Source organism: Canis aureus, chromosome 11 (genome assembly GCF_053574225.1).
Source record: "Canis aureus isolate CA01 chromosome 11, VMU_Caureus_v.1.0, whole genome shotgun sequence".
In the NCBI taxonomy this organism is placed as follows: domain Eukaryota; kingdom Metazoa; phylum Chordata; class Mammalia; order Carnivora; family Canidae; genus Canis; species Canis aureus.
In genome coordinates this window covers 45149620-45160156 of record NC_135621.1, presented here as the reverse complement: position 1 = coordinate 45160156, position 10537 = coordinate 45149620, and the positions used below count along the sequence as shown (strand labels likewise).

The 10537-nt window shown below is 47.2% G+C and overlaps 1 protein-coding gene across 5 annotated transcripts in view; it reads right to left on the bottom strand.

The window, feature by feature from the left end:
- Window positions 1-224: 224 nt before the first annotated feature.
- CHST10 (carbohydrate sulfotransferase 10) overlaps window positions 225-10537 on the bottom strand; it is a 29593-nt gene continuing 19280 nt past the window's right edge. For all 5 annotated transcript variants that reach the window (XM_077915028.1, XM_077915025.1, XM_077915026.1 and 2 more), the window contains 3 exons: window positions 6124-6343; window positions 3559-3664; window positions 225-2072 (listed from right to left, as the gene is read on the bottom strand). In XM_077915028.1, the coding sequence (XP_077771154.1) occupies window positions 1535-2072; window positions 3559-3664; window positions 6124-6343 (864 nt within the window). In that variant the 3' untranslated portion in view covers window positions 225-1534. The remainder of the gene's footprint in view (window positions 2073-3558; window positions 3665-6123; window positions 6344-10537) is intronic.

Sequence of the window (10537 nt, the reverse complement as noted above, 5' to 3'; positions counted from 1 at the left end):
TCATAGAAAAATAACTCATATTACGTCTTCTGTGTGTCAGCTGAGGATGAAAGGCGACATCGACTGCCCTTCGTCAATGCCAACAGTCACACTTGAGTCTTGCTTCTCCTCCACAGTTCTGTCACCAGCAGCCATCTAAGCAGGCCCAAGCCACCCATCACTGTTGCCAGGCCTTAAGGACCAGGTGTGGCCACAGAGCACCTTCCCTAGAACTGCAGCACATGTCAGGTTTGGCACATATTTTTTATTTTCTTTTACTTTCACATTTACAAATTCAGGAAGCCATTTGGAGAAAGGGGAGGTTGAGGCTGCCTGGAAGAAAAGCTGGGCTCGTGGGTACTGCGCAGAGTCGGGCACTTAGGACTTCTCACAAGGACACCTGGCCTATATCTCAAGAGCCCTCGCTGTCAGGCGACATCTGAAAGAGCAGCTGTGGCCTGCTCCTTCATGCCTGGAAGATGCCTCGGCCCAGGATTTTATTGCTGGTGAACTTGATTATCCAACATATAGTCCAGGATGATGGTGTTATCAGAATCGGGTCCAGTGGCGAGCATGTGGCAGAGATGAATGGAAACTGCCATGTGAACACTGCATTGATTCTGCAGTGCCGGCATGTGGCCCATGGTTGCCTCTGCCGCAAGGGACAGCCCCAGAGACGGGTGTTGTCACCTCCGGATAGGACAAAGAGGTGAACAATAATCAGCATGGACATGCTCAAACCCACCGCAGTGGGAGTGCCAGAACCCAACCAGCTCTCCCTTCTCCCAAGCTACGTATCCTGTAAGGCCCCCCACGATGTTCCTTTCCTCAGGTGGAAAGAATGTACACTCCCCTCTTTCCTAAGTTGCATCTCTCGGGGTGAGTGAGACAACTGTTCAGCACGCAGTTCAGAAATACAGACTAGAAGTACCAAGGCATGTATCCTGGAAAGATGGACTGCCAAAAAGTACCCTCAGGTCACCTCTGAGTTTCACAGGAACAAAAGAGTCTTAGAAAGAAAGAATGGTTTGCCTCTGTGATGATAGCAGCGCTAAGATGAAAGCCAGATTTGATCCTGTATTAGCCCCATGCGATTTTTGCAGACCATTAGTTTCTCTATCTCTCCTCAAAGTGCCAGGTGCCACTCTTGCAATCCGTTAGTGACGGGCAGGACCACCCACCCTCTAGGGGAGCTGCCAGTGTGTCTGCCTCTTTGACAACCGAGGGAAATGACTCCTACACCATATATTTCTCCTCCCAGCCTGTCAGACTGCAGATGTTCAGTCCCTTTCACGTTCTGAAGAGAGAATTCTAATGGCATCAACTTGGGAGGAGACCGAGGGGGGACCTGCCAGGGCCCTCAGTGCACCTGATGTCCAAACTAAGTTGTAACGGTCAGGGTCCAGCTTCATTGGCCGAGGCATGCACAGGTCCATGGGAGGCTGCGGAGTCTCCAGAAGGAGTTGAATGGAGGACATGTCATTTCTGTGCTCACGTCTCCCATCTGGTTAGCCTCTGGTCTAAAAGGTATTTGAATTCACATTAGTTCTACACATTAGTTTAGCAAAAAATCTGGCTTCTGATACCCAAAGAGCTTAAAGTCCCCTTCAAAACGTGCATACAGGCGCCGGATGTCTCGTTTGCTGATGCCCAGAAAGTAGCGCTCCACCTTGGTTTTATTATACACGGTAATGCCCGGAGGGATGGTGGGGTAAGACACCAGGTGGTCTATGCCGGCTTCTTTTAAGATATATGGGGCATCGTCCTCCAGGGTCTCATGGTGACCAATTACACTGTACTTTATTTCGCAGGGTGCGCACAGTTCAACATACGTCACCCAGTGAATGATGTGGTCCCCAAACTGAAGGTCCAGCCACCTGTGGTTTGGATCGCCCAGGTACCGTACAAAATCTTCAAACTGGATGCCCCTGGTCTCTGTACGGTTCCTCCTGTATTTCCTAATGATGCCAGGGGCAATCTCATGCCTGTACCAAGGCTCAAAGCGGGGATTGTGAACAAATTTATCCTTAAACGCAGAAATCAGCCTTTCGAAGGGATCTCTTACGATAAAAAACTTGAAGTATGTTTTCAAGCTAAGGAAAAAAATGAAGATAAACAAGCAGTCAGGCTGATGCTCATTGGTGATAACCAGGGAGAGGTGGGACGACGGAAGAGCGTCTGCTGGAGCAGCTGCGGCCACTGTGGCTAGAACTCGCCCTCCCGTGAGGAGCGAGCTTCGCACATTTCTGAGTCCACCCACCCACCTTCGGAAGCAGACTGTTACTGACCCATTTTACAGTGAGGAAATAGAGACTCAGAACCGTAACTGTCCCAGGCCACGGGACTCTTCATCCCAGAGGGCCACCGTGAAGACATCTACTTATCTCAACAGATACTCAAGTATTTCCAAACTTCAAAGGGGTTTAAAAGTCTTGTTCTTGGGCAGAGAACTGATTTAAGGGCAGGACCCTGAGTGAGGCAGAACAGTGGAGGCCAGAGGAAGTTACTTTAGGAAACCTCTGTATAAGTTCAATTTACAATTGCCAGGGGAAGGCCACCTAGAGCACGGAGTAGGTAAGAGAAAGTGGGGAGCGAGGCTGCTAGCTCCAGGTGGCAGGAAGGTGGCCCGGGGTAGCTGCCAGTAGTGGCGGGGCTGGCGCAGTGGCAGCAGCGTGACGGCCTGGGATGGTGCTGACAGAACAGTGACATCACCACTGCCATCATGACAGTGCCCACTCCCCGCCAGAGACCAGATCAGGGCCCTGCACACCTGGACTTGTCTTCTATCACGGAAGCCCCTATGAGGTCAGTGCTCAGGCGGGCAGCAGGACGGCCCTGACCCAGGAGGCTCTCTGATCCCGCATCTAACACCTGCGTTCTACAGGTTTTGCACAAACCAGGAAGACTAAATAACCAGCACCAGAAAAAATTAGAATCAAATGGCTAAAAAGCAAGGGAGTCAAAGTTCATTTGGTGCCCTTAACAACATTCTGATTTCTTTTAAGCCTTGTTCTGCAGGGTCATTTCATAGTTACTAAAAAGAAGTTTTCAATTTACTAGCTAAGTAATTTTTTAAATGCCGAGTCTCTGCCCTTGCTGTGATCAGTGAGGTCTGATTCTCTCGGCCTGTGTTAGGTTCAGTCCTCTGGGCAGCTACCATGAAAGTTGGGGTAAGGCCTCTGGAAGAAGGTAAAAAACTAGGTGGGGTTCCTCTGTAATCCAAATCCCTTTCCTATGATCTAAAGGTCATATTCAGTAAGGAGTCCATAAAGCTTAGCAGAACTAAAGGAGAACAAAAAAAAAATTACTCGTTTCTATTAAGAAAATTGTGTAACCTTTGTTTTAATGGACTGCATAAAGGTAAGGGTGGAGGAGATGTTTTGAAATTCTCATGAAGGATTTTTTTTTTTCATGAAGGAATTTAAATGCACTGAACCCTGGGTGTATACTTGGCTGCCTCTCACCGATGTAAACCAAAAGCCCCCAGTAGTCCTTGGAACAATCTGAAGTGCATGGCAAGGGCAGAACTAAGCCTCGGGTTTTACCAAAATCTCCCTCCCCTTAGGAACCTACTCCTACCGCTTCTGAATTTCCGCATCGCTGAAGGAAGAGAGACGAGGGAGGCCATTCTTCTCGTGGTCATGAACCACATTTTCGGGGATCTCTTCAATGGAAGGAAAAGCCCCTGGGAAGGAAACAAGGAAGGACAGGTTGGCTGCCTCAGTGCTACCCTTCAAGGAAGATGCCTGGTCTCTTAACCTGGGCCCCAAGTTCCCCACAAGCCCATCCACCAAAATCCCAGTTTAGGTATTTGAATTCCAGCTGCTTCTGCCAGCAGGATGAGAGAATGAAGAAAAGCTTCTGGTAATCCATAAGCCAACTAGAGGAAACAGACAAGTCACGGTAGGTGGGGGAACAGGGGAAGAAACACTGCCAATCCCTACCCCTGGCAATGCACCTAAATTAGGTGAAATCTGACATTTAAAAAAGCTCCCTGCATGCAGAAAGAATTCCTAAAACGAGCCATGCTCCTTCTACTCTGAAATTGGGAGGAAATGCCAGGGGAGCAGGACTATGAAACATACTGCTGGCTGATGCCCCATCAGGGGCCCATCACTCCCAACAGGCTTGTCCCTCCCAGTTCCACATTCCTAAGCCTGTGGTGGTTCCTAGGTAACCTCACCACATCCCAGACTGGCGAGTGGCAAAGCTGATTGGTGCTGGGAAAACCTGGCCAATGCTGTGGGAGCAGGGTGATATATCTGAAGCAGGGGACAAAGAGGACAAAATGTGTCTAAGAAGGCAGGGCAGGAGCAAAGCCACAGTGCCCAGGTTGGGGTTGCTGAATGGAGCCTTGAGTGCACCCCACCCTCAGGTTGGTGGACTGGGCAGGTTTTTCCTTCTCTTCTCAACTTAAGACAAATGGAAACAAAGCATCATTACCCACAAAGGTTCTAGCCAGGCCTCTGCAAACCTTCCCATCCATCGTTATATTAATCCTGTCTTGTTGGAGTCTGGCAAAGGAGGATCTCTGTTGGGCCACCTTATACAAGGGCCACTGCCTTGTTTTTTTTTTTTTGTTTGTTTGTTTGTTTTTTGCCTTGTTTGATTTATCCCTTCCCCAAGTATGTAAGCACCAGTCCAGAACTCTGCGCTAAGTGCTATGGATGGCCATGAAATGAGCAAGATGAGCAACTGCTCTGAAGAGGATAATGAAAGAACCAGCTCTGAAGATTTATACCTGGACCTGCTCAAGTACCTGTCCTGGTGCAGGTGTCTCTAGGGACGACTGGAGACAGCCACAAGGACCATCCTCTATTTATGGCCTGGCAAACCTGCCCCCACTTTTATTCTGCGCTTGCAAATTGGTGTTTACTTATTTAAAGTGTGATGCTTTATATTGTGGCGGCAGACTTATAAAACTTTTGTGTATTTATTGTTTTAAATTTGATTTGTAACCTCATTCTTTGATGTCAAAAATCCAACGTACTGTCAGAGTTCCAAGAAACACATTAATTATATACTATAAGATGAGGCAAGTGTCTCACTTTTCTCCCCCAAACAACCACAAAAAGGTCAAATGAAGCAACCATGAGAAGGCCGATTGACCACCAACTCTAAGAACAGCAGCAAGAGTGGTAGGCTGGAGGAGAGGCCACAGGGCCACCTCTCACAGTGCTCTGAGGGCTGATTCCTGGTCCTGGAGTCACAGTGCTGTCAACTGGAATTACGCTCCTTTTGAAGCTGGATTTAACAGACAGAGCCCATAATTATCTTGGACCAATTCAGGGTAATTGGAGTTTAAACAAACAAACATGGTATCTGAAAAGAGCAGTGAGTAATCAAAACCTGTAGTGTATGAGGTCACTTTCCAATGACCTAATTTGTTCCTAAATAAACATGATTTCCTGAAGCAAGTGGATTCAATCCTCTGAACATAGAGGCTCTGTACAAAATGGGACGCCTTCTTTCTTAGCCAAGTGGCACAAAATACTTCATCTGTGGGTGAAGGGGCCCCCACACCCCCACCTGACAGGGCTCCCCTCCCAGGCCTGGGTACAGGACCTTCTACTGCAGAGGAGCAGCTGGGAGGGCACTGAGTGTGAGCCTTGACTTACCACCATAGAGCTAGCAACTGCTAAGAGGCAAAGCAATGCCTCTGAAGAGAAGAAAAGAGATCAGCCCAGGGTGGTGGGGGACAGGCTGTCTGAGATAGGGATTCCGCTCTGGAAAGTGAGGAGAGATCCTGACCACTGGGGGCGGGGTGGGGTGGGGGCAGTGGCTTGAAAACCTCAATATTTAAAACTTTAAACCACCAGCTTTTAAAGTGCAACACCCAGGGTGACTGGGTGACAGGCACTAAGGAGGGCACTTGATGGGATGAGCACTGGGTGTTATACTGTATGCTGACTAACTGAATTTAAATAAAATATTAAATAATAATAATAATAAAGTATAATACCCACAGGGGAAACACAACGGAGAACCATCTATAAGGTTACCAGCCCTTCTGAGTCGACAGTCCCTGCCTGTGGCTCCTTTGTGCTGTCCCCCTCAGCTTCCCCTGCTCAGGCCACAGGGCACCCCCAGGCTAACCCTGCGCCCGACCATAGACCGCAGGTGGCCACCGGGCACTGCACGCACCATTTAACACGATCAACACTTTCTTCCACTGGGTGTTGCCCACTTTAGGAGTCTGGCAGAAAAGAATCCTGTGCTTGTCACACACAAATATACGGTCCAGGACAAACTTGGAGATGGCAGTGTGCGAGAGGTTCTTCAGGGCTTCATCCCTGCAGACGTTTCTGATGAGTTCCAGGCGTTCCATATAGACCAGGGGCTGAACCAGCCCTTTCCCAGTCGGCTGCAAGTCACAAGGAGGCAAAAGGGGCATAAGAGCTTCTTGAACAGGAAACAGGGGAGCACACCCCCACCACGGGGCCCACCCAAGGTACCCTAACCCCTGACCTCATGCAGCACATTAGCAGGTAGAGGGCAACAACCAGAGCCACCTTAGCAAGAGCAGGACTCTGCAGGCATGATTCACCTCCAGGGGCCTGGAATTCAGGCTGCATGGATGTGCTGGACCAAAGCTCGGTCAGAGACCTGAGGGTATTTCTTCACCCTCAGCTTGAACAGACCTGGGAGGAGGCAGCGGATGGGCTGTCTGCCTGTCACTCTGCTGATGGTGGGCACTATGGCCCACAACATCTCGGGCATAGCAGGATACTCTGCATTTGAGCATTTTAGTGCCTCCTTCCTTCTCCCTAGCATTTCCCTCCACCTAATTCTGTATACGTAGATGGATGGTAGAGAAGGGCCAGTCATCTACACACGTGCGGATTGTTTCACAGATGCTCTGGTATTACTGGTATTATTGGTGTAATGGTTTACTAATTTAAAAAAACCTACTTTAGGTCATTCAGTATGGGTTTTAAAAATGCAAGAGCCATTACTCCATCTCCTCCATGACAAGCATGGGGCCAAGCTTCTTTGTAAGGCAGTTTAAGGAGAGGGGAATGGGGTCTGTATAGCAGTGGTGTCAGTCTTCCTGGAAGCATGGCCACTGTGGGCAAGTGCTGGGGGCACTGGTTTCTGCTGAGTCCTCCCAACAAGTGAGAAAACCCATGTGAATGTGGGGCAAAGGCTCTGATCCAGAAACCCCCACCTGCCAGGAAAGTGGGTCTGGAAGCAAGCAGAAGTGGGCATGTGGGCTGCCCTGGATGACCCAGGATCACGGGGACCACTTGGGGCATGGCCTCCGGCTGGGTTTCTGAGGTTGGGGTGCAAGCTGCGCAAGGGCATTGTTGCTGCTTTTATTCTGTGATGTCTCAAGCGTTTTTGATCACCTCTGAGTTATCTGGAATAGATCTCTCAATAGTTTTTCCTCTCAAAAGCAGTACAATTTCCAGTCTGTGTGTTATCTAGGACACAGGACAGTTCCTCTGTAGACTTCACATATGGAATACTACTTGAGTGTGAATACTGAGTCATCATCCTCCCTACAAAGTCTCTAGCTGGCACTGAACACCGGAGAGAAGTCTGTGGCCCACCCTTCCCACCCCTGCCTCAACTGCCACTTTGTAAGCAACCCATTTTTAATACCCAGGTGCTTGTAGGATTTTTTTCTGTAATGTTCCACCACATGAAAAAATTCATCAGGATAGATCAGTGTGGGTTTCTCCTCTGATTTGCCTCAAAGGCAGGGAGCCCTTTCTACCTGCACTCTCGGTTCAGAAAATGTCTTTTTTTCCTCAGGACACTTAGGCAGGGGTGGAGCTCATATGCGACAGTGGGTGAAAGTTATCTTAGGTTAGGAGGCCTATGTGAGGAGGTGGGCAGGGTTTCTGGATCAGAGTCTTCGCCCCGCAGCTCACATGGATTTTCCCACCAGGTGGGAGGGACTCCTTAGAACAGAAACCAGTGCCACTGTGCTCCAGCATTTCTTCACAATGGCTACCATTGCCGTAAGACTGACACCCCTACCAAACAGAACCCATCCCCTCTGCTTACAGGTAGTTTAAGAGGCATAACTCTGTGCTTAACACTCAAGGGATGGAGTCTTATACCATATATTTGTTACACCTCAATGGATGTCTTTTAAAAAAGAAACATACAAAAGTGTTGACAGTGGTTAAAGAAAATTATGGATTGTGATGGGTATAGCTGAGGTCTTTTTCCTTCTAAGGCTGGATATTTTAAAAAAATATACAAAGAGTTTATCTCCTTCATAAAAAACTTGATTTAGAAATATTGGCTGGTGGGGGAGAGCACCTATAAACACTTCTATAAAGTTCTAGAAAACTGTTCCAAGTTGTCTGTGAATGGCATCTGGGTACTTTCTATATTAAAAGGTGGCTCTGTAAAAACAGCACATTTTTGTCTCTCTTCCTTCAGCACAATCATCACTAACTAAAAGCCACAACTCTGCAGAGCCCCCTCTGAATTTCCTTCCAGGGCTCACCTGTCCCTTTCTTACCAGCCATGGGCCCCTTCTCATCTTTCCTTCCTCCCTTTTTCTACAGCAACAGCCAATATTTCCAGCCACTTCCTGAAGTGGCCTCAGGGCCCTTCCACTGCCCAATAAATCAGAGATGAGTCAGTATGGTTGGCAAGGAAAGTGGACACAAAATGGGTTCATTTGGCTTTTCCTCTCAAGAGAAAGTTGACTTAAAAAACAAAAAGAGATGAAAAAGCTCAAATTCCAAATTATGACACATACTCTTTGGGACAGCTTTAGAACCTAACAGAATATCTATAACAGAAAAGGGCTTTTGTTAACACTTGATTCAAAATCTACTGCTCTGTTACTCGGCAGAGTGAACCATTTGACAAATATTTATCAAGTCTTTACTCTGTGCTTGGATGCAGTTACAGGTGTTCTGTGCAGACACTGGGAAAACCTCAGCTGAGTAACAACGTGTGTGGCAGTTCAGTGACACCCTGTCCTCAGTGACTTATTAATCCCTCCCTGTTCACATCATGGTGGAATGTCTGCCCACAGAGACCTCCTGGCTTTCCAAGAAGCATCCCATAAGGCAGGTCTGAATAAAGAGTCTGTTCCTCTAACCCCACTCTTTTGGCTACCCCTACTTGTGGCGCCTTCCCCTCAGCATTTTGAAATGTTTCTGTTGCTGTTTATTGTCTATTCATTCCCTTTAAGTTACCCAGAACTTCTTCCCAAAAGTTCAAACCAGATGGTCCCCTAAATTAACTTTACTGAATGGACCAAAATGCCCTTTTATCTGTTAAAATGCACCAAGATTTTCAGGCAATCCATTTAATGGGCAGTTGTAAAACCAGTCCTCCCCTAGGGACTGTGTCAGTTACAAAATGGGGGAGAAGGACATAGCCTTCCAGAACACAAGAGAACAAGGACACTGGAAATATTGGGATAATAAACGCTTCCACCCCACCACTCCAGCTCCCTGCTCTTACCTCATGAATCTGCCATAACCAAACTCCCTGACATACCTTCCCAAGTGTTTGACTGAATTTCCTGGGTTTCCCTGGTGAAGGGAAGTGTCTTGGGAATTCCTAACAGCTACTTTCTCAGGTCAAGACATTCTAGAAATGAGAGTGGGCACTTGCAGCCTTACCCAGGTCTGATCCTTTGCAGAGATATCCCTTCCTCCCCAGAAAGCACAAGCATGAGTCTGCCACTCTGGCTCTTGCCTTCTTGCTTCCACAAATGGAGTCTAATTTAATCTCATTCCCTCACTCACCCCAACTCTTGCTCACTTATTGATATGGTCTTTCTCTCTTTTCTCTCACTCTATTCCAACCTGGATCATGGATGACACTCCAGAGCAGTGCATCACAGGGCAGTACTGACCCCCAAACAAGTTTTCTTGAGAAACTGCAGAAAAATCTCCTTCATTTTTAAATTTGCTTTTCCTCAAGCTTAAGCCTTATATGTAAAGAAAAACAATTTCTCATTCAATTGTGCTTATGGACTGGCATGGTTTTCTGTTTTCTTCCTTTGCAAATACACTAAACCAATTTCAGTGATTAACATTGTTTTCCATTCAAATATTCAGCTATATTATGTATAAAATAAACTTTCTTTTGCAGTTTTTAAAAACTGAAGTGTAAATGAAATACATTATATTAGTTTCAGGTGTATGACATATTGGTTCAACAGCTACACAAGATCAACTTTTAAAGATAAGCTACACAACCTGATCACTTTTATAAATCACCTTTCTTTTGGGAGGACAGACGCTGAGTTTAACATCTAATGACTCCGGGTCTCAGAGAATTGTGTCTGACCAGCTGATTCCCACTCCCTTTACCTTGCATTTGAGTTTCATGAGCCTCAAGGGGACAGGGTAGCAAGAACGGGAAACAGGACATGTAGTTGGAAGTCCCAGCCCACTACTTGCTGCCTCTGACACACAGGCTCTGTTCCTGAAGCCTCACACTTTCCAAATGCAAAATGAGAATAAAAATACTTAGAGCTCAGAGGGCCGTTTTTGTAAGAATAAAACCCAGTAAGTCTTCTGTGGACTGCAAGGCATGTTCTGCTGCTGTATTTCCAACCACGATTACTCCCCCA